Here is a 24,419-nt window from a genome sequence, read left to right on the forward strand (position 1 = left end):
CTCCTCACCAGCAGCCCCCCCAGAGGAGAGTTGTCCCAGGGCTCAGCCCGCACGGAGCAGCACAGCCAAGGACATGGCAAATGGGCAGAGGGGACAAGACTCTGCCCTTGCACCCCTCACACGGAGATGATGCTGTGGGGCGCAGGAGGAGGGCGTGGCCACCATGGCACTGCAGGGCTGCCTGGGCAATCCGCTGCGGGCCGTGGAGGCGGTGGTTGGTCCTGCGGGTGGGTGGGGTGGGGGCTGGGTGGGGACAGGACAGGGCAGGGCAGAGTGGGCAGGGCAGGGCAGGGACAGAGCAGGGGTGGGCCAGGGGTTGGGGCAGTTTTGGGGTCTCTAAAAGGTTTGCCATCACTGCTCTATAGTGCTTTGTATTCAGTTGCCCCAATAGCCCCTTTGAAATCCATGAAGGTGTGACTATAACACACATTCATAAGTCGGACCAGGAACCTATGGCCGCTATCCTCAAAAAGGCCATGTGAACCCAGGAAAAGACATGTCTCTTCATGGCACTGCAGAAGATATTCTGGGTGTAGTTCCATAGTGCCAAAGCTATTTTGGAAACTGAATCCAAAGTATTAGACAGCCCTACTATCATGGCCCCTTCTGCTTCCCTCAAGACAAAATGAAATTTCAGGAAACAGGACAAACAACTGCCTAAATTATTCAGATTTAGCTTCTATGCAGAGATGGGTGGCACTTTAAAAAATAGGGCTTCACAAATCATTGAGCTGATATTTCACTTGGATGAAATTCTGGGTTCTCTTTGAACATAAAAGCCTTTTTTTCAACTAGTAGTGTTGGAAAAGGGCTTGTGTGTGTATCTGTGCTTGTGTGTGTTTGTATGCAAGTGAAGCAAATTGTGATATTTCCTGGTGCTTCACTGAGGTACGGTATAGCACAACCAATTTATACAAGCCTAGTAGGAATTTTCATATCACTGACCTATATAAACATTGCAGATTTTTGTGCAATTTTGGGCGGATTTTTCTGGTTTTGAGTATTCACTTCCAGTTTCCCACAAAAAAGAAAGCCCATTGGGGAAAACAGATTTGCTTAATAACCACTATGTTCACTTAACAACCACTGCAAAAAAACAAAAACAAAAAAAGTTGTGGAATTGGGAGCAGTCACATGTTAACCCACTTAACAACCTCCAGAATGTCTGACTGTAATTCCAGGCTGAATTAGAGTTGTAAATTGAGGAATATTTGCATCAAGCAATGATAACCAGACTCAGCAAAAAGAGTTCAGAGCCATTTATAGTGAGAAGAGGGGGGGAACAGAAATCACCACAAAAGTTTTACATCTGTGCCACCAGCCTTAAGCGATTAAGGGGTGTCAAAGAGAGAGGAAAAAGAAATAAGATTTAGTGCTTACATCCCCTCTACCCTCTTCCCTGTCTGCCTTGCCTCCCTTCACAAGGTTTGCAACCAGAACCCTTCACTTCCTCCCGTGTTTTTATTAGCCAATATTTTTCAATACATTGGCATCAGCTATGATGAAACTGCTGGCAGATATTCCTGAAAAGCAGCTGGCTCAACATCCCATGGGTCTCTTTGCTTTCACTAGGGAGAGTTCTTAAAGTGACCAGGGCTGGAATAGCTACAGTTGGGAACAAGCCTAAAGTGGGAGTTGTGGAAGTACACAACTCCATGGCACACAATATTTTGGGGAAAAAATGTGGAAAGATCTGAGGTTCCTTCAAGCAGACCCTGCTACATGCGGGCGTCTGGCTTGGGAGTGTTGAATCAAATACACATCTCCAGATGGTGCTGTTGTGATTCAGCGTCAGCCTGTGGTTCCAGCAGCTGAGTCAGATGATTCTGAAGAGGAGGAGGAGGAGGAGGGGTTTGGAGAGCCTTTGGTGTCAGAGGAAGGTTCTGATGTACCGCAGAACTCTCAGCCTGACTCCTCCTGTCTTGTTCCTCCTCAGACTCAGCTGTGTGAGCATGAGGGATTGGAAGAAGATGATCCACAGCTGGCTCTGTTCAGGGATGCTAGGAGCAGGAGGCAATCTAGCAGAACAGAACAGAGGAAAGCAATGAGGCAACTCGGGAGAAGGCAATGAGAAGCCATGCCTTGGGACTGCTGATAAAAGGGGAATGTGTGGGAGGTGCTGGTTGCTGAAGGCAACTGTTTGAAGATCTTCTGCTAGAGTCCTGGTCTGTTATTCTTGTTTAACTCTTGTTTAACCTATTGTCTTGTTTGAACTTTTCGTTTAACTTTTGTTTGAACTCTTTGTAAATAAATTTGGTTGGTTTTTTTCCAGCCTGTTGATTATAAAAGGGGGTTGTCCTTGACATTCAAACAGGGCCGGTCATAGGCTGGAACAGAACAGGTGCAATGTCTCTTGAGGATTTTCCTCCCCCCCATCCCCCAAAATGGGAGGAAGCAAGGAATGAACATGATAAACACAGAAAACAAAAGCCTTCCACAATCTATGAGGGGGTTATCATTTACTGTCATCTCATTTATTACCTGCAGCGTCAGTGATGAGCAACAGAGAGATACTGCCAGGGGAAAAGGAAAAAAAAAACAACAACAGACAACTTACTTACTTAACAGCAGATCCCACATCACTTACCTGGAACCGTCGCATATCTCGAGGGTTTCCAGCGGTCTTCAAACAGTTCTGGTTGCACTTGAGGAAGAATTTTAAGAAGAATCTGCAGGGGGAGAAAAGGGAACGGGCTTGACATCTTCCGTTTTTAAGAAATTAAAGCCTAATATCATTTAGTTGCTTTGCGCCAATGTGTTTGTGCCCTGTGGCGGGAACCATCAGGGGGATACCAGCTGAACTGTCGAAAAGGGGACTGCCAATTAAAACAGATTAAAATGACATTTCTGGCTGCATCTGTAAAGCAAGATATGAAATGATCGGGAACCAGAGCTTTGTCACCCTGAAGTCACATAAGGAAAGGTAGAAGGAATGCAAAGGGAATGAATTTATATATGCAAATACACAGGCAGAACTACAGGGAACGCCTCATTCCCTTTTCCCTGAGTGTAAAGGACATTCAGACATTACTCTGTAGCAAAACTGACTTTCTCAATGAAGGTCCACACCAAAGCTAGAACTCCATCAGGGTACTTTAATATGTTTATCTTAATGATAGAGACATTTTTTCAGGGTTCAGTTCCTTCAAGTTAAGATCTGGAACGGGCCATAGAATTGAATTTGGTTCCGTTCACTTCCCCCCCCCCCCAAAAAAAAATTATTTCCATTCTGTAAGATTTCCACATCCAGACACATATTTTTAGAAGTCCAAACAAAAACTGCCTGTATTTTTGACACCATTTCTCTAAATGTACTCTTTTCCTCTCTGCTCTTTCTTCTTCTTCTTCTTTTCAAATACATCAACAGAACATTTTGTAGAACAGGCTCTTATTTCCTTGCTTTTCCCTCTCATGTATCCTCATTTTTATACTTTCCTTAATTTTAGCAACACTTTCTTCTAATTTGTACGCACCCCCCCACACCCTCTCTTACTTCCAGCCCATGCATATTCTGGAAAATATGCTTTTCTTTCTTTTGTGAGCTTCATAAAATTTAGCAAAGAAGCATGCATAAAGTGAAGGAAAGATAACATGAAGAAAAAGCAATGACATCCAAAAGGTACAATGGATGAGATGTTGAGTGCCCCTGTCAGGGACAAAGGGTTAAAATTCTACCGAGCATATTGTGTTCATTATGTAGCCTAGGGCAAACCTCTGCATTTCACTTTAAGTCATTTTACAAGACTTCTGGGAATTTAAATGATAGAAATACATACATCAGTTGCTCACAGAGCCTTCCGCCCACATATATTCTAGAGGGTTGCCTTATTTTGTGCTGTAAGGCAGCATTTATAATACTCCCCTTCTAATTTTATCTACAATTGATTCTACAATTGTTGGAAATTGGTACTTGGTATTCTCAAGTCCACATCTAAATGTCTGTGGAGATTCTCAATCATCCAGGTCATGGTTGTTCCAAAAGTGCTCTTCCAAAGGGCAACTGAAGAAGCTTCTTGGATGAGAAGTGAAATGTTTTTAAAGGGAAAAAAAAGAAAAAGAAAGTCCTGTTGCCCTTTGGAAAAAAAACCTTTGAATCAAGTCCAGGTCTTTACATACCACAATGTTATCTGTATGCATGCAACTTTATATGTGCTACTTGGATGGAGAATGCAAATTTGTGATGTGGGAATTAGGTGTGGTTCTGCTTAAGAGCTAATTTGAAATGTTAAACATGTTGGATTAAGACAGATGCATCCTAGAGTAGAAGTCCCATCAGGAAATTGATAAGCTTCTCTTAGGTCAGATATTACTTTTTGACCTAATATGTGGAATTGTGGTATGATAAATATGAGTGGGAACAGTCTCAAGAGATGTTGGCACCTGGCCAAATTTGTCTGGGCTAAAAAAAAAAATCTGCTGGATTAGGCTTGGTTAGTAGTTGGGTAAGAAATCTCCAAGAAATGCAGAAGGTGGAAGGAGGAGGAGGAGGAGGAGGAGGAGGAGGAGGAGGAGGAGGAGGAGGAGGAGGAGGAGGAGGAGGAGGAGAAGAAGAAAAAGAAAAAGAAAAAGAAGAAGAAGAAGAAGAAGAAGAAGAAGAAGAAGAAGAAGAAGAAGAAGAAGAAGAAGAAGAAACATTAGAGTTTTAATTGAATAATAGAATAAAAATATACTAATAAATATGAAGAGGTATGTGGTCATATAACACATTTCTTTTCATCATATGAAACATTACTGGTCAGACCTTTGGAAGTTAGCTGAAGGTCTTTTCACATGCCCAAGCTAATCAGTCTTAAAACCTTTTATGACTTCTTCAGTTCTTTCACAACTATTATTTGCAACTGCCTCCATCCACCTATGTTTTTAACCTTTGGTTCTAGTCTGTCTATTTGAACTTAATTTAAATTTTATTATAGGTGTTTTACTTTTTCTAATGGTACTTATATTTTATGGTCAACTGTCTAGAGATTATTTGTTCGGAGTAGCAAGAAGGTACTGTAAATCAAGGGTAGGTGAGTTAGCACACTGGGACACTAAGCCAATTTAGTTCTTGAGCAAATTCCAGGTTTTTCAGTAGGAGTTTGAGAGCTCTGGTAAGAATTCTGTGTCTTTTCTGTGTCTATTGCTTGAAAAAGAAGGTATAAAGAACAGGAAAGAAACAAAAATGGGAAAGTCAGAAATAGACATCTCTGCCTCTACCTTCTCTTCCTCTGCTTTATAGTCCCAAAGAAAAAAGCCAAGGGAATAAAGCCTCAGTAGAAACAACATTGTCCACTGTTGGTGTAAATAAAAGACATATAAAATAAACATTTTAGTTCTATGTAATTTCATTTGCTCATGTTTTACAAAAGAAAAGCCCAGTTTACTACTCTGGAATCTTCTCAGTAGTAAATGTTATAAAAAAACAACAAATGAAGACGAGTACTTGAGATTTGTGCTTTCAAAAGGACAGACGCAGAACTACTCACTGAGTCCTTTAAACCCAGAGCAAAATAACTCTAGCATTATAAAAATGGACAATACTGGAAGATTTCCTATCAACAGAACAGACAGCTACTTCCCAATAACTCGCTATGTTATATTTTGTCTTTGTTCAGCATCACTGCAATAAGTTTTCAGGAAAGATTCCACTATTGATCAGAACACAGCAACGTTATTAGTACATCTTTCCTCTTTTAAGTTTCCTCTTTTATATAGAAAGGACGCATGGAGTTATCCTACCATTGGCATCTTATTTTCCCAGGAGTCTCCAGTTCTATCTACCTTGACCATCCTGTTCCAGCCTTGGGTCTTTCAATGTGCTAAATGTGCAACTAGTAGAATTTCTAGCAGTTCGAAATTCTGAAGGTAGAACCTCAAACATTTGCAGATCACTAGGTTGGGGGTGACTGGCTAGGGATGAATGCAATAGAAATAAATATGTTGGAAATAAAATAATAAATACATAGCTTTAAACCAAATGTAAACCATTTTAAAGTTGATTGTAAAATTGATTTTTGTAATAGAGTTGTCAAAGTTTGGAATATTCTACCCAATTCAGTTGTCTCAGCTACTAACGCTCATAGTTTTAACTCCAACTTCTGTGGACTTCACTCCATATTTAAGATGTCCTTAAGTGGGTGTGGATAAGTGTATTAAATGTGCCTATTGTCCCTGTCACATTTTATTTATTTATTTTATTTTGTTTGTTTGAGTTTGAAATTTTAATTTGATGAATAAATGTTAAACAAACAAATGTGAAATAAATACATTGGACATGGCTGATTGTAATTTTGCTCTGTAAGGCATTCTGTAAAAATTAAAGGAAAACAAAACAAGAGCTGGCTAAAGCAGGTAGCTACATTTAGCCAAACTTGGTTATTCCCTCAGAACTTAGATAAAAGAAACTCAAGAAATCCAAGGAGGCTGGATTGGGAAATGAAAATAAACCATTGAAGACAACAATGGCATATTATTTTATATAGCTGCCATGAACATGACATGTGGTCACCAAGACTCAAAATCAACTTGAAGGAAACCTTTAGCTTTTAAACAAAAGACAAGACAAGCCATGGCAATTGATGCTCCATTGTTTGGGCATTGGTCGGGCTACTGGAACTTGCATTCATTTTTGCATTAAATATATGACCTGAGAAAATCTCAAAGCATCATGCCTAGCAATGACAGCTACACAATATGATCCAAAAATTGAGTATGGATGGGTGGGGTGGGCAAGAGAAAAAGAAGATGGCATCTCACAGATAAAAGGATTTGACCGTTAATTTCTTAACTGATATCTGCATAAATATATCCACAGTGAAAATGTGTTCCAAGAAAAATGGGTATTTTGCCAATCATTGCAAATGCTGAACATTATTCCATAATTTGGGGTCTGGATATCGTATCTCTAACTGAAACAGCAGAAAAGTATTCACATAATAAGGAGAGGTTAAAGTGTGAATAGCATTTTGTTTTGTAGCCTACAATCCTGCGCTACATTAGCTATGCATGGGGAAACTGTAAAACTGAACGCAGCCTCAGGGGGTCTGGCTGAGCAGGTATGGGCTCCAGAGCTAAGCAGGGTCAAGCTTGGTGGGTATTAGGAAAAGAAACTATCATGCAACACTAAGGCTTTGGGCTAGACTGGGATATTTAAAGCTTAGACTGAGAAGTCCAAAAGCACCCTGGAAAAACTCATATTTCTATTGCTCACAAGATAATTATGCAGAGCGTTGGCTTTTTATCTGAACTTTGCCAAAATTAGAACTGTAAAAGGCAGTCAAATGGATTCCGCTAAACACACACACACACACACACACACACACACACACACACACACACACACACATATATATATATATATATATATATATATATATATATATATATATATATATATATTCAAAATGCTGCAGGAATAGGTTCACCTTTCTGCTGTTTAGGAATATCTTTACTCCATTGTACTTGGAAATTTTTTTCCGAGAGAGATGATTGGGGGACGGGGGGGGGGGGTGAGAGGGAAAAGAGGGGAGAGAAAGGGAAGGGAGGAGGGAGAGAATGTGAGAAGAAGAGTCTATCCCGTCATCTTAGTGGTGCATTTAAATTGCAAGAGGGTGAAAAAAAAGCCCACAGATTTAACTGGGACACAGAAAATTTATGAAGGCTGCAGGACAAAATAAAATGCATTTATAGAAGAGGGAAATGGTTGGAAGGAGGGGTGGGCATTGAAAGTCAACTGGGAACTCAACGAACAATTTATTTATTTATTTCCCTTGCTGAGTGCTTGTCTAAAAAAAAAAAAAGCTTTTGCAGTAAGTTAAAGTCCCAGGTGAGCTAGGCCTAGTTCCCTTTCTGTTACTATGACAACGAATTTTTACCGCAGTCCCAAAGTCCCTCTAGAACTCACACATTCATGCTTTGAATTAGAACTTTAAAGGAGAAAGATATATATTTTTCCCAAGGTTTACCAACAAGAAAATAAAACATATATGCACATACACACAAACACAAAAGAAATAAAAAAAACAAGGGAGAAAAAAAATGTGTCCCTGCACATATTAAAGTGTTATATCTGCAATAAAATTCTAGTTTGTCAACTTCCCAAACTATATTTTTTTTTAAAAAACAGACACAAAGGAAATATGACATATCTGACTCATTTACAATTATTCTTAAATACCAAATGTTATTAGGAGGAACAAAAAATATTTAAAATGATACAATATGTTGTATACATAATACTTGAAAACACTGACTTTTTTTTCACTGCATAAATGAATTTTTTATTTTCATTAAAAAAAAGTAAAATCTGCAAAGAATCCAGAAACAATGGGCAACGAATATCATTGTATGACAATGACTGAAATATTTACTTGCCGTGTTCTGGAGTTTCATTGTTAAATTGATGTTGGGAAAGACTTAGGAAGGAGAACCAGGCAACCTTACAGAAGGAGCTGGGAATATTGATATTTTCATTTCATTGTTGAGAATAGATGGGTGGGGAAGAGACACAATGACAGAGCAGCTAAGACATTGGGCTTGTCAACAGGAAGGTTGGCAGTTTGAGACCAAGCATCCTGTGATGGATGAGCTCTTGGTTTTGCTTCAGCTCTTGACAACCTAACAATTCAAAACTAAATACAAGTAGATAAATAGATAGCACCAGGGAGAAAGTAACAGCATTCTGTTTGCCTTCAGCATATTGTCCTACTGGCTACATGGAAGCATGTTCAGACAATGCTGGCTCGTTCAGCTAGGAAACGGACATATATACATTTAGATGCTGTGTATCACACACTCCATTAGTAGGATCACCAGCCTGTAGCATTAGATCCAAACTGTAATTTCCTTCTCTGATTACTCAAGAGAAAGTTAACCCTTGCTGTTGGAATCACAGCTATGCTCATGTCCTTCTCCAAAATGGGCTTGAGATTATCCCTCATTGCCTTTGGAGTCCCAAAGGTGATTTTTCTGAGACAACTGGACTTTCTTGTTTTTCTTTGAGGACATTTTGCTTCTCAGAGCTGAAGAAGCTTCATGGATGAGAAGCGAAACGTCTTCAAGGAAAAACAAGAAAGTTCAGTTGCCTTGGGAAAAGCACCTTTGGGACAACCATGACCTGGATGAGTAAGAATCTCCATAGACATTTTGGAGGAAGTGGCACTATTCCCCAAATCAATGGACCATCTCCACAAAAGTATGCCTCCACCAGGATTAAGTTGGCATCCCACCTCCACAAAGAGGTTATGGTCTTGATGGATCACCCAAGATCTCAAAATAAGAGAGTTAGCAGGCACAGATGACAAGAAAATAGAGCAAGTAGCTTTGTTTGGCTGATTCCTTTCTCATAGCTCAAGCTTGGCTCCAAGTTTAGTTAAAGTTAGTTGTAACTTAATACCAAACTAGGCATTTTATTAAAGGCATTATCGTTTTAAACCTCTGAGCGGTTACGAAGCATATTGCTAATTTGAGTCCCTCATTTTTATCTTATCACATCCTCAGTCAATATAAGGGGTTTTTTTTCCTAAAAAAAAACACTCAATGGCTTAGCAAGCAGGAGCATTTGGGAAAATCTCAACTACTGAAGTAAAGCTTGGGATTAGATTTTTAATTTACTAGACTGATTGCCTTGAATGAAAAATATCAATCCAGCTGATCCTTTCATATGCTGAACCATATTTGTATGAAGTCTGGGGAAATAAACCACATTGTTCTGCCCCTTAAAAAGTGCTTACACTTAATATCCCCTTACCTGGATTACTCCAATGTGTTACCTATGACACTACAGTACACTGAAGATCACTCACAAACTTCAACTAATACAGAATGCAATCAGATTCTAACTTTGATATCTGGCTTCCGGATTTAAACCTGAAATCTCCAGGGACAAGACAGTTGGGGGGTATAGCTATTACCTTCAATTGAGCAAAGAAGGACAAACTAATCAAAATTCCTTCCTTCCTTCCTTCCTTCCTTCCTTCCTTCCTTCCTTCCTTCCTTCCTTCCTTCCTTCCTTCCCTGAAAGTAGCTTTGGAACTTGATCCATCAACTTCCTCAAATGCCATTCTAAAGAACAGAGAAATCCTTATACATACACAATTGTCTGTTGTGCTCTTTCTTCTTTTTCTTTTCTTTTAAAATTATCTTCCATTCTTTCTTTTCTTTTTCTTTTTGTTCTTTTTAATGGAATAAAGACCCCACCCTGACCTCTCCATCCAAAATAAGAGGTAAGTTGGAACAGGTTATGGGTGTCTAACAATGTTTATTAAGATGGAGAATTGAGATGGGACTGAGGGCACTGGGTATATTCAGGCATGAAAAGGAAAGGGAAATAAAAATTATTCCTCTCTCCATAATAATTCAGTTTTCTATATGAAGGGGAACATTTAGAATAAAAGTCCAGCTTCCAGCCTAGGAAAAACACTTATAATCACATGTCTTGTTAGCTTTGTTCAGATGTTACAAAACAACGTAATTTCCTACTATGCAAACAAGTGTTGCCTTGCACCATTTTCTATTTAATGTTTTGCTGATTTCTCTTTGTAATTTCTCAAAAGTTTTCTTCCCCTGCGTAACTGGTTTTTGTTTTAATCTCTTTTCTTCTTCTGGACACCCAATAATTTCTTTCAGAATTCTCTAGCTGGTATTTTTTGAGCTTATTTGATCATTGGAGATGGGCAAGAGTGCTGGTTCCGATAATGATATTACTCATAATTCCCAACTGGAAAAACATAAAAAAGAAGCTTCTTTCCTATGAAATTTGATGGACAAGTGAAAATACAATGCAATGATAGACAGGACATTCCCCAACTACCTCTCGGCCATTTTGTCACTTGATGATTACAAAATTGCCACGTTCCCCTCCTAAGAATGTTATCAACATTCTCTTCTTCTTTGAAAGAAATTTCAAAAGCTAATCCTCTTTCAGCAAACTGAATGAGAGCAGGTAGAAAAAAAGTGGAGAATTGTTTTGCACAATATTATTTTCACTGTTCTTTCCTTTTCCTTTGCCTCTGGTTCTGATTTTCAATTGACAATATTCCCGGTGATATCCAAGCTATGATTTGCTTAAACCAGAGTTTGTTATGTTTTATTATTTTTAAAAAGTTTTTTAAGCTGCCTATCTTTTCATCTTCTCAATGAAAAATGGTATACGTAAAATAAATAATAAGGCAAACCAAGATTTGAGGGTATGAATTGATCCTGGCTTGTTATTGTCATTACAAAAGACTAATTATGTAAGACTTTGACTTTGAAATATTCATTACAAAATCATGGGGAATATGAAAGATTGAGCATCAGAAATTCTGCAATTTCCTTGTAGGCTTATTAATTACTCTAGAAGCAATATAAAAGAAAACATAATGCTGACCTTAAGGGGAATCTAAAGAAAAACTAATTTCTTTACCTTTACAAACTGTCAAATCCACAAAATTTATGGTCTTTCCTGATGCAAAGGAATAAATGGGTGCATTTAAGAATAGCTCCTTGCTTCATTATATATTTCAGAATCGAATTCCTTTCTTCAAACTAGATGGCTGAATTTGTTCTCCCTCCAAGCACAGACTAAATGGAATGGAAATCTCTTCTTTGAATTAATCCTTTCTCTTCTATCAGCTGGTACATTGTTGTGATGTTATGATCTGGGACATAGTTTGCAAAGTTACAAAAGCTATTTTTCAGTTGCCACAAACTATCTCCTCTAGAATTTGATCGACAAAAGAGGTTGCCCTTGGCATTAAGTTATGTGAACAAGAAGCTCACGCCGAGAAAGTGCTGCATGGATTTCTTGTTGCCTTCATAGACTTTTAAGACCATGTAATATCTAGATTCTGAAGTGTAGCCAGAGCAAACTACAGAAATACTGCTTGGCAGCCTGGAATAGATGATAAAAGTATGACATATCGGGCTTCATTTCATTTGCGTCTCAAAGTTCTTACCCAAATTTTGGGGCTTCTGGTTAAGGCACAGCAAAACAACAAGGTTTTGCTCCATAATCAAGGCAGATTTCCAGGGGATGATGGATTAGGTAAAAAAATAAAGGTAAAGGAGTCCCTGCAGATTTTACTCCGCTAGTCTGTGCCAACAATAGTGGGAGATGCTCATCTCTGTTTCAAGGCCATTGAGCCTATGCTCTCCAAAGACATTTCTGTGGTCATGTGGCCAGCATGACATCATGGAGTGCTGTTACCTTCCCACTGAAGTGGTACCTGTTTATCTACTTGCATTTGCATACTTTTGAACTGTTAGGTTGGCAGGAGCTGAGGTGAGGACAGGAGCTCACCCCATACTGCGGAACTCAGGTCTCAAACCCGGACTGCTGCCTTTCCAGACAACATCTTAACCACTGAGCCACCAAACTGCCAATGATGGATTAGACTTCTGTTAAATTCCTCTTTACAAATTGAGATTTCTGGGATGTCAAACTAAGGCCAATTTCGTTTTCAAATATACAAACAAAATTCAGGACGTGGTCAATGTTTTCTTTTTGCAATGTTTCATCTCCATTTCCATTGACATGAAATTCCAGAAGGGGCTGGATGACAGCTCTTTGAGATAAGTCTGACCAGAAAAAAAAAGATTGCACAAGAGCTACTGAAACTATGGTTTATTGTTGCAGGATATAACACAATCCTGAAAGTCTAAGGGGGATCAGTCTTGAGTTTCTATCTTATTCCTCTCTCCTTTCTAGGGCTAATGTTTACATAATAACTATTGAATTCCTTCTTCAAAGCATTCTTGTTTCTTTTCCACACAAGGTTGGATATTTTGACTTTCTTGTGAGGGAATTCCAAAACTGCATTTTCAAAAGGCAACTGGACTTTGGTTTTCCTTGAATCCAAGAAGCTTCTTTCAAAAAGCAATTGGTCTTTCTTCTGAAGAAGCTTCTGAGATGAGAAGCGAAATGTTTTCAAGGAAAAACAAAGTCCAGTTGCCTTTTGAAAAAGCACCTTTGGGACAACCATGACCTGGATGACCGAGAATCTCCATAGACATCACTGAGGGAGGTTAACGTGAAGTGGAGGCTTCATACAACTATTTTCCCCAAAATGGTAGTAATTGCCAAACATCCATATTTTCATTTCATCCCCAATATTGGGGATAGTCCAGAGGCCATGCACATATCTGCATACACAGTTTTATATTCTGGTTTCTCTTCAGGTCATATAAATATTTCATAAGCAATTTTATTTATAAAGTATCTCCTAACAAGTAACGGAACGGCAATCCAATCCCCTATAAAATTCTGTCATTCGTATTAGCTAGTTTGAAGAAAAGAATGAATGAATAAATAAGCCTATATATGCGCATGTATGTGTGTGCACACATCAATTAAACTAATATATTACATCTAGAATAGTAGGCAGCTTAATCTATGAAGTGAAAAAGAAAAATTGTGTCCCACCGTATTTCTCTCTTCCTCTCTCTTTCCTTGCATATTTCTGTCTCTTTGTGTAGATCTTATTTTGGGGCCACTCTGAAATGCCTCCTTTTCTTTTTTTTTTTTCCAAGTAAAAGGAGAACAGAGCATCATTCCAAAGAAATGTTATACATTTTGAAAAGGTACCATCCAGGTAAAGGAATTAATCGGAAGCCCAGAGGTCATAGAATATACAATATGACCAACATCATATCAGGTTTAGAAGCTCAGGAAATAACTAGATTGGAATAATTACGCAATCATGGACAGTAGAGATTACCCCTTAAATTGCTCAAGATGCTTGAAGAACTAGGATTGACATACATTATGGAGTGTCTAACCCTAACCCATTCCAAAACCATGAATGTGGTGTTCTCTGCATGTCATCTTCATTTGACTTAAAACTCCAGGTTACATTTAGAATGAAATTCCATAGTTTATAACTTAGATAGGTCCCGAGCATAATGCCCTTCCATTACCATAAAAAAACAAACCATTAACTTCATCCTGCAATGTTGATATTATGGTAATTTAATGTTAGCAGAGGATAAGAAAATGAAAAGAACAGAGAGCCTCCACAGAGGGTTTAAGCCTGGGATTAGTTTAGCAGAAACAGCATGAGACAGTACCAGAGCAGATTAGAACTATTATAAACCAGATATTGGGGAGCAGGGATAACTAATAATGTTAGCTGGCATAAGGCAGCTTTCTAGCTCCCTAATTAACATACTTTAACAACTCTCTTGCCCACAAATTCAGGGTGTTTAATTGGCAGAATGGTGGGCGTCGTTGTTTTTGTACTGACACCTCAGACATAACTGCAGATGTTGGCAAGCAATGTGTCATTCCTGTTTAGATACTTTAAGAACCTTTAATAAAATAGATCCATAAATATTTCACCCACAAATCCATTTTTTCCACATCAGTAAGTCTGGAAAAGAGAAGACGCTTGCTCTCTATCCTTCTCTATAAACTTAATTGCTATAGGGCAGGGGTCTTCAAACTTGGCTCTTTTATGGCTTGTGGACTTCAACTCCCAGAATTCCTAAGCCAGCGTGCCTGGCTGAAGAATTCTGGGAGTTGAAGTCCACGAGTCATAAAAGGGCCAAGTTTGAAGACCCCTGCTATAGGGTAACAGAGAGAGGCAAATCAAGGGTGCCAACACTGCTTCACATTTTGGGACAAGCAGCTCTGGACATTTTGTCAAGTTGATCGCAGTTGTAGGTTATTTGAAGTTATGGAAGTTCCTCCTCAGTTATATCCTGGCAGTCAACTCAAACCATCAAATAGTGCCCTGGAGTATGTGTATGGCCGGTGAGAGCCTTGGATACTACAGGTAGTCCTCGACTTTCAACAGTTCACCGTTCAAAATGTCAATGTCACTACAAAAAATGACATGACCATTTTTCACACTTACAACCATTACGGCATCTCCGTTCAGATGTTTGGCAAGTGACTTATATTTATGACGGGGTTGCAATGTCCCGGGCTCATGTGATCACCTTGTGTAAACTTCTAACTAACAAAGTCAATAGGAAAACCGGATTCACTTAACAACCATGTTACTAATTTAATACCTGCAGCGATTCACTTAACAACTGTGGCAAGAAAGGGCGTAAAATGGGACAAAACTCACTTAACAAATGTCTCACTTAGCAACAAACATTCTGGGCTCAGTTGTGGTCATAAGTCGAGGTCTACCTGTAGTAGCCTTGTCCTTTGCTGATCAGTGCCTTTGTTAGTTATCAATCAGATCAGTTCAGATAGCTGCCACTCAAACGTGGTGACATTTCCTAATTTAAAACACAATTGTGTCAGCTTTGAACAGTACAATATTTTATGGCTTTCTCTCTCACAAATGCCCACATACAAACACAAATACACATATATGAAAGCAGTTACCAATGAACAAAGTATCCATCTGAAGGAAAAGGAAGTTTACTAAGCCCAAATATAATATTATATTCCACCATCTCTCTCTCTCTCTCTCTCTCTCTCTCTCTCTCTCTCTCTCTCTCTCTCTCTCTCTCTCTCTCTCTCTCTCTCCTCTCTCTCTTTCTCTCTCTCCCTCTCTCTCTCTCTCTCCCTCTCTCCCTCTCTCCCTCTCTCCCTCTCTCTCTCTCCCTGCATATTTATGTCGGCCTGTGCAGATATTATTTCGGGAAGATATTTTTAATCGATTAATATCATTAGCTAGATCCGTACAACATGCTAAACATAAATCAAAGTTAACCAAAGGGAATTGCATTACAGACAAAGCAATTGAGATTTTAACCATGGTTCACACAACATGCTAATAGCTTAGTACTGTACACACAAAACTAGCCGACAAAGAACCCAACCTTGCTTTAATATAAAGCAATACACTGTAGAAAGTACAGAATATTGCACTCAAGAAAGTATTTTCAGTAACAAGATAATTGTTTGGAGTTTTACACACACACACACAAACACACAAACACTCATGTGCAGACATCTCTTTCTAGTTTTCATCTCTTGTTTTCTAGCAGAGAGACTGTACTAATCATCCCTCATTAGATGCAGGCGCTTGTTTGTTGCAAAGATGGTCATTTGCCACTCGAACACATGCTGGAAGGAAAAGTCTCTCCAAGGAAAACTGCCTTGTTTTTGCACTCCAATGAAAATCTGACACCATTAATAAAAATAATAATTGAACTCCATGGGCTTGCCTTGAAAATGAAACACTAGTCTAACAGCATGCTTATAATTGCAAATGTTCTTCCAAAAAGTCTTTGGAGAGCGCTTTGCAAATATGAAGCAGTTTGCTTTTCAGGGCTTCTTTCTTTTTCTCTCCCTGGACATCCCCATTATAAACATGTACACACACACAGAAAACTTTTTACCAACTTGCAAACAAATAGATGGGATTATACAAACGTGAGAGGTTTTGGAGGAGGGTAATTTCATTCCAAACATTTCAAGGCATGCTCTACACTAGAGATCCACGATTTACTCGTTAAACCATAACTGGCTATATCCTCAGCTCGTCCTGAGCCATTGTTTGCAAATCAAAGTGATTGCATTCACATAGCACACTAAAGAAAGGCAAACAAACTCTATTGTGGCTTAGCAGAGGGTATATTATATAACTGAGGTTGGAATGAAGCAACAGAACTTTGCAGATAGAAGAACAAGGTAAGCCACTAACTCTGTGTAGCTCTCATGTGGAGAAGACCTCCGGCAAGTTTTTGTCTTCACAATAATAGGGTTTTTGGAGATTAATTATTACAATTATCCAGGTTCAGTCTCCAAAAGATGTTGCGTAATGTGCAGGAGCATGAAAATAGTGCCTATTTGCAACCTGTTAAAACAGCCACATCTTTTCCAGGAATCATACAACTCTTTAAAGATATAGCTTCATTTGTATGTTGCAAACTGTTGCCACATATCTACATCCTCCAAAGAATTTTTGAGGAGGGAATCCAAAGCACTGCAAAGTCCAGCTAAAAACCTTAGTTACTTAGAAACTAAGAGAGAAGACATATCCCTCAGTTTCAGAGGACACCCACTAGAAGTTCTCCAAAGGTCTTGAGGTGTTCACCAAGATACATGAGATATAGGCAAAGGAAACTGCAGAAATTGTTCAGAGTTTGTAGCATTAAATTTGACAGATTCATATTTACACACAAAAGGCCAGAAAGGTATTCTTTTTTCTAATTCCTGCCACTGAAAAAATCCTTATTGATAGAGAGGTTCATTTATTTATTATATGTCTGTCTGTCTGTCTGTCTGTCTGTCTGTCTGTCTGTCTGTCTGTCTGTCTGTCTTCTGCTACTCCTCCAGATCAGGGTAATTAAATGGAGATTTTTAACTCCATCATAACATCCCTATGAGGTAGGTTTGATTGAAATAAAGTGACTGGCTGAGAATGGACTGAACTTTGGATCGGCCCGGTTCACATTTTTGAATGGACTGGGTAGATGACCTTGGGAACCAGAGGAACAGATGCTGCTTAGGAAACAATCAGACAAAAAAGGCAGGAGACTCCAGTGGCTTAAAGGTCAAAGAAAGAAACCTAGGAAGGGTCTAGTCTAGTGGCTCAAGCAGTTAAAAGTGGCCACAGTAAGTTTGCACGTTCAGGATTAAAAGGTAAAGGTAAAGGTTCCCCCGCACATGTGTGCTAGTCGTTTCCGACTCTAGGGGCCGGTGCTCATCTCCATTTCAAAGCCGAAGAGCCAGCGCTTGTCCGAGGACGTCTCCGTGGTCATGTGGCCAGCATGACTAGACGCCAAAGGCGCACGGAACGCTGTTACCTTCCCACCGTAGTGGTCCCTATTTTTCTACTTGTAGCCTTATTGTAAAGTAGAATTAGTTCATCTAGTCAAGCCTCCTGTCTGGTTAACCTGAGAGGCCTAACACATCTCAACCTCCAGGTCTCCATGGAATCTTCAGTTTTCCAGATGACTCCCTAAAAAGGGGCATCATCTTTGGGGTAAAATCACATTGCTTGATAAGCAAGTTCAATATTTGTTAGATGCCTCATATCTAAATCCTAGCATTGCTTGGTATTTATTACATTGGTATGTGACACACGACCATTTTTCACGACTGTTGCAGTATCCCCCAGGGTCATGTGGTCCAAATTCAGACACTTGGCAACTGACTCATATTTATGACAGCTGCGGTCTCCCAGGGTCAGGGGATCATCCCCTTTTGCACCATTCTGACTAGGAAGTCAATGGGGAAGCTAGATTCACTTAACAGCCGTTTTAATAACTGAACAACTATGCCAAGGCAAGGTCATAAAATGGGTCAGAATTCACTTAACAAGCTTTCTTTGGGGCTCAATTATGGTCATAAGTCAAGGACTACCTGTAATTTAAAAAGTCAGGCCATTGTTGCAGACATTAGTAACCCTTTTTGCAAACTCCACTCCATCCTATCCAATGTTGATTGTATCCATCCACCACGGAGTGCAACCTTTTACCTATCTTTCGAGGAAATCCCTTCTTCCCCAGATGTCTCTGGAAGACTGAGCACTGGTTACACTAATCGCTTCCACATACACCCCCCACACACACACCTTCACACACAGACCCACTGACTTGTGCAATGGTTTTATTATTGTGGCCAGATGGTGGGACCAACCTATTAAGTGCGCTCAAAGTTGATAATAACTTTCCTGTAAAAAGAGAGAGAGAGAGCGCTGAATGTTCCAAAGACAGAATCAAGGTTAGCAACCTATTTTACACCTGCCAGAGCATATAACACTCAGATAAAGGCTTTTGCTTCAGCACAAGGCAAGAGCTGTTCTAGTCCCTAAACTGCCATCATACCGAAAGAAATATGCATAAATTTGCTAAGGGAGCCAACCTGTAATCAAGATTCTTTGGTCCACCTATATTTTCCCCTAATCTCCGAAAGAGTTGTTGAGTTGGTGTTTTTATACCTACCTTGACACCATATTGACCTTGAGTTTGAACACTGATGCAACATTAGACTCTGAGGACAGATTTATAGAATAGCCAAGATGGGTGACTTCTCATTCCTGAAGACAGGACAGCGTCCAATGTTTGTTAGCATCGTTAAACTAAAACTGACTTTTCACCTGCTCCCATACCATATGCAGCTGCAAATTTTTAAATTAAAACTATGAAGCCATGCATAAATTTACATATATTACAGACTAGCCTCTCCATTTAACATGCAAATGTACTCCAATGTTTCAGAACACCTTCTGTCGCTAATTAATTTGCTGAATTATAATTAGACTAATCCTGCATAATTAATAAGCACAGATTTTTTTTAATTTGTAAGAATCTTGATGAGATCATTCCCTTTTTTTCATAAACTGCTAAGTCAGTGTTACCAAAAAAAATAAAAATAAAAAATCGGTACATGAAAAAGTTTTGTTTGGCGCTGCATACAAATTCAACCTGTGGAAAAATTGAGGTAAGTCAAGATCAATGTAGAGATAACGCAGCTTAGAAAATTAAAGATCACTGAGGTAAATTATTTTCAGGAGCACAGATAAAAATGTCTTCGGTTGCCAACAAGTTCCTTCTGACGATATTCAATTCATTGCATTTCACTTAACCACAAAATTGGGTTGGGAATGATCACAAAACCGTTCCGTGATGTTGAAATGATGTAATATTAACACACCCTTGCATATTATCACGTGTTTGCCGTGGACACACTACGTTTCTGCAAGTTCTTTTGATGGCATCTGAAAGTGTTTTCATTCTGGCTGCCAAAAATAACAGACAGTGTTCTAGTGGAACAATTAAGCATCATTAGTATTGGATGTATTCAGTAATAATTAGAATGAAGGGGATCACTTTAATGCTTGGAGAGCTTAGGCTCAAAGAAACATGTGGCCGATGAATTCACTTTTTTAAAAGTGCAACAGACAGAGTAAAATCCAGTTCATCGCAGTTTTTGATGCTTGCTAAAAAGGAGGCATTTACAGCAAATCACTGTGGATCCACTGATCTTTGGAGTGTCTATGCAACATACCTCTGCCTTTCCAAGAATGTGATAGTACATATTTTCCTTTTCAAATTAGAGAAATGTTTACACATATACTCTGGATACGCCGCACCAAAAAAAAATAATAACCATGGTTTAAGAGCAACTATTTCTGAACATTAAAAAAAATTACAACTTTCTAAATTGAAAAGGATATATGGCAATTATTTTTTTCTTTGCTTTTTAATTTTCTATTTTTTGTTTTATCCTTCTGAAGATCTTATTTTTTTGAAGTCAGTACTGAAAACATGTGTACATTTATTATGTATTTTTTGCATGGTGGTTTTAAAATATGTTTTTAATATACTTCCCATGAATACACACATTTTCAGCACTCTTGTCTTGTCTGTTTTGTATGCCTTTTTTGTTATTCTTCAGAGAATTGAAATGATTTCTGGCTTGCACACTGGTTCAGCTAGTGTGAATTTAGTCAGTTTGCATTGCAATGTGAGCCAGTAGGCAGATCAGGTTCCAGATTATATTATTGGCATCAGGTTTTTTTAAAAAAATGATCAAAATGCTCATTTTTTCCTGTAAAATAATATTTGATCCCACTTTGTCTATAGGGAGGGAGGAAGAGAGAGTACATAATGATTGAGAGATATAGAGAACAAACATAGATATATAGATAGATAGATAGATGATAGATAGATAGATAGATAGATAGATAGATAGATAGATAGATAGACAGATAGACAGACAGACAGATAGATAGTAGTCAGACAGTCAGACAAATGATAGGTGATAGATCTGCTTATTCTACCCTAAAATATATAGATAATAGATATAGCTGCTTATTCTACCCTAAAATATATAGATGTTCATCTACCAAATATTTATTTTTGTGTTTAGGAATATTTGAAACAGAATAATAAGAGAGAAAAAGAGGGAGAAAACAATCCATGAATCAGTTTAGGAAGTACAAACACCTAGAGTCACTTAACAATATGAATCAAGACAGACAAACATCCTGAAGGATCGTGATTTGTTCTTCAGCATTCTCAGCAAGCCTGTGGAGATGCTACCATCCATGGTAAACAAAGTAAAGCTAGATGAACTAAAGGGCTGAGTTCAATAGTGGGATTCAAATATGTAAACAAGCAGTTCTCTGTGTGGATGCCACTTCCGGAAATCCATTCTGGGCCTGGGCAACAAAAAATTAGCTACCAGTTCTGCCAAAGTGATGCAAACCAGCTGAATCCCACCACTGAGGGAGTTGGAATAAGGCAGCTTCTTATGCATGAAAATCTCATCAAAGCTTCATCATCCTGCAGTGTGTCTCTGTCAAGAACAATTGAATCATCCAATTACAGATGATATGTGGACATGCTAGAATTAATTCCCACCCTTTTGCCACAATGCCTGATGAAAAGGAAGAAAAAGCATTAGAGTAAATCATACATAGCTATGACAAGAGTCCTCCATGGGAAATGCTCATTATATAATGTACAGAGCACAGCTGATTCTCACAAGATATTCCAAATATTTCTGAGGGTTCTGGTTTGGGGTATGGATGGGGGGGCCTATTCCTTGCCATTTTAAACAGGTGGAATGCATGAATCCTGTAAAAAAAAACAATGTGGCTGTCAACCTTCATTAAGAATTACAATGCCACATGGAAGGAGATGGAATAGTTTGGATCAAACAAATTTTTAAAAAACATATATTTAAAGAGGAGATATCAAGCCTTCCACTTTTTGGACATATTTATGGATTCTCGTTAAACAGCTGAGAAGTCACCTGGAATTTTTTCAGAGGCCCAGAGTTGGTCCTCTACATCAGAGGTCTCCAACCTTTTGGGCACCTGAGACCGGTGCCATGAAGAAAAGTTTTCCCATGGACCAGAGGGGGTGTGGTTTTGAATACTGCCTGCATCCCAAGGATGGAGCTTTAATTGTTTGTGTAGCCCACCTATTGGCATGCTGCGGACTGGTGAATGAACCTTTATTGTCAAAGTACAACCATGTATACATTGAGATTGGCTGAGCCTCCCTTCGTGCCCCCCACCACCACAACTCAGAGTGACAACAAACCCACCGTCTTGTTACACCATGTGAGCTAATTGCACAACACACCGGCCTGGTGAGTCAATCATACATAAAATTATAAAATTATTTCCCGTTCAAGAGCCTGACAGCCCATGGATAAAAGCTGTTCTTCAGCCTGTTGGTACAGCTGGCTATACTCCTGTATCTCCTACCTGATGGTAGGAGAGTAAAGAGATACCGACCAGGGTGTGAGTTGTCCCTGAGAATTTTCCTCACTCTTCCAAGACAGCAAGCCCTGGCAATGTCATCCAGTGGTGTCAGGGCACAGTCCACAATGTCTTCTGCTGTGCTCACCACCCTCTGTAATACTTTCCTATCTGCAACTGTCAGGCCAGCATACCAAACCACAATACAGTGCGAGAGGGCGCTCTCTATAGTAGACCGGTAAAAGAAGGTCATTAGCCGTTGTTCTACCCTGTTCTTCCGCAAAACCCTGAGGAAGTGGAGTCTCTGTTGGGCCTTTCTGGCCACCTGGGTTGTATTAACTTTCCAGGTAAAATCTTCACAGAGGTAGACTCCCAGAAATTTAAAGGAGGAAACTCTCTCCATACAGCCCCCCCGATGTAAAGTGGGGCAGGTTCCTCTCTTTTCCTCCAGAAGTCTAGCACCATCTCTTTTGTCTTGCCGATGTTCAGGTGCAAGTTGTTCTCTGAACACCATATGGATAGTTTTTGTACCTCCCCCCTGTATGCTGTTTCATCTCCACCTGTAATAAGACCCACTATGGTGGTATCATCTGCGAATTTAATTATCACAGTAGATGGGTCAGATGATACACAATCGTATGTGTACAATGAGTACAGGTAGGGGCTAAGCACGCAGCCCTGTGGTGAGCCGGTGCAAAGCTTCAGGGGGGTGGATAAAACACCAGTCCATGGACTGAGGGTTGGGCACATCTGCTCTACATAGGTAATTCTTCTCCACATTTGATGTAAGTTTTTAACCAACTGTCTTTTCCCCATATCATTTCATACTTCTCCGAGATTATATGCAAACAAAGCAATGGAAATTGCATTATTTTGGGAAATGGAAATTGCAATAGCATGGCTTGTGAGTCCTAGTAGGGGTATCCACAAAGTTAGGGACAAAAAGATATGGCTGCCATCTTGCTCTTTTTTCACATACTGTAGAAGAAGAGCAGGCAGAGCTGTGGGTGGAATTAAATGTGTCATCAGCTTAGAGTCCTTACATTGTCACAAATGATCCAAGTCCAACCTGTCTTGAATTCCATTGACGCTTGTCTGGTACCAGTTTAGTATTGAACTTTAGTTCATCAGATTCTTGAGTATAGGCTTAAATTAATCTTCTGTGCTGTGATGTAATGTACGTACTCATCCTTTGTGCCTGACACAACTCTAGAATACCCTTGTGTCTAGGCTTGTTCATCTCTGTTTTACATTTTGGAACATTATAAATTGTATTTGTGTGATTCTTGTTGAGAATATTTATATTTAGTTTGCATATCCAGAAAGGGGCAACAGTGGCTTTTAGTCCTTTCATTGTGAGGCTCATCTTACCTGGGTGTGCTATATCTGCTAACAATTTTTTTAATGTTTCATGGTAATGTTCTAATGCTTCTCAAAATTATATTCCTAGGAGCCTAGGACTCTTGCTAGATCATGTAAATTTGGCATCTATTCCTAGTTCAGTTTCCTCCCTTCCCCAGCCCCAATCATAAATCTTTGGTGAAGGGGAGGGGGGGTTAAAGGAAAGCTTTGGATTACATGCAATGCTTGCTAGATATTTCCTTGGTTTATTTCATCCAGATGTTTGCATCTTCAATAATTAAAGAGCTGCTAGAAGAACGAGATATCAAGGCAAATGGACAATGCCAGCAAGGGAGTAGAATTATCATTAGGAAGAGCTTGTTGGATGAGAAATTAGACTAAGGACTCAGTGCTTTATTTGTCAAAGTGGGTTAAGGAATGAACACATTTGGCCTGTTAGAGGTCATTATTCATCAAGTCAAAATCACCTAGAGACTTCTGAAACAGCTAAGCCAGTTTCCTTCATTCTTTTTCAGGTTTCATGAATTTGCTCTTTGCTATCAAAGTCTGCAACTCCTGAGTTCCAGGTTAAATAGGACAAATTCTAAAATTAATTGGACCACACACACTTTTCTTTCCTTTCCACATGACCCAAATGTGTGTGTACATGCATAGCTAAAGTTTTGATTGCTCATAGAATTACATTTAGATCTTTTCAAAGTGTTCTTGGGTGTTTCCGACGAGTGCTTTAGCAATGTATAAATGAGCAAAACCAGAAACATACACACACACACACACACACACACACACACACACAAATAGAGATAGAGATAAAGATAGAGATATAAATATAGATATAGATATAGATATAGATATAGATATAGATATAGATATAGATATACTGTAGATATAGATATAGATATAGATATAGATATATGGATAGAATCTAGACCCAATCTGAATTCCATTTCATTTAAATATAATTACATTAATTAT

General features: G+C 39.0%; 1 protein-coding gene across 3 annotated transcripts in view; it reads right to left on the bottom strand.

Annotated features, from left to right (window-relative positions):
* EBF2 (EBF transcription factor 2) overlaps nt 1-24,419 on the bottom strand; it is a 225,915-nt gene that overhangs the window by 63,340 nt on the left and 138,156 nt on the right. For all 3 annotated transcript variants that reach the window (XM_083368400.1, XM_083368399.1, XM_083368398.1), the window contains exon 7: nt 2,588-2,669. In XM_083368400.1, coding sequence (XP_083224526.1) covers nt 2,588-2,669 — 82 coding nt within the window. The remainder of the gene's footprint in view (nt 1-2,587; nt 2,670-24,419) is intronic.

Source organism: Vipera ursinii (assembly GCF_947247035.1).
Source record: "Vipera ursinii genome assembly, chromosome: 8".
In the NCBI taxonomy this organism is placed as follows: Eukaryota; Metazoa; Chordata; class Lepidosauria; order Squamata; family Viperidae; genus Vipera; species Vipera ursinii.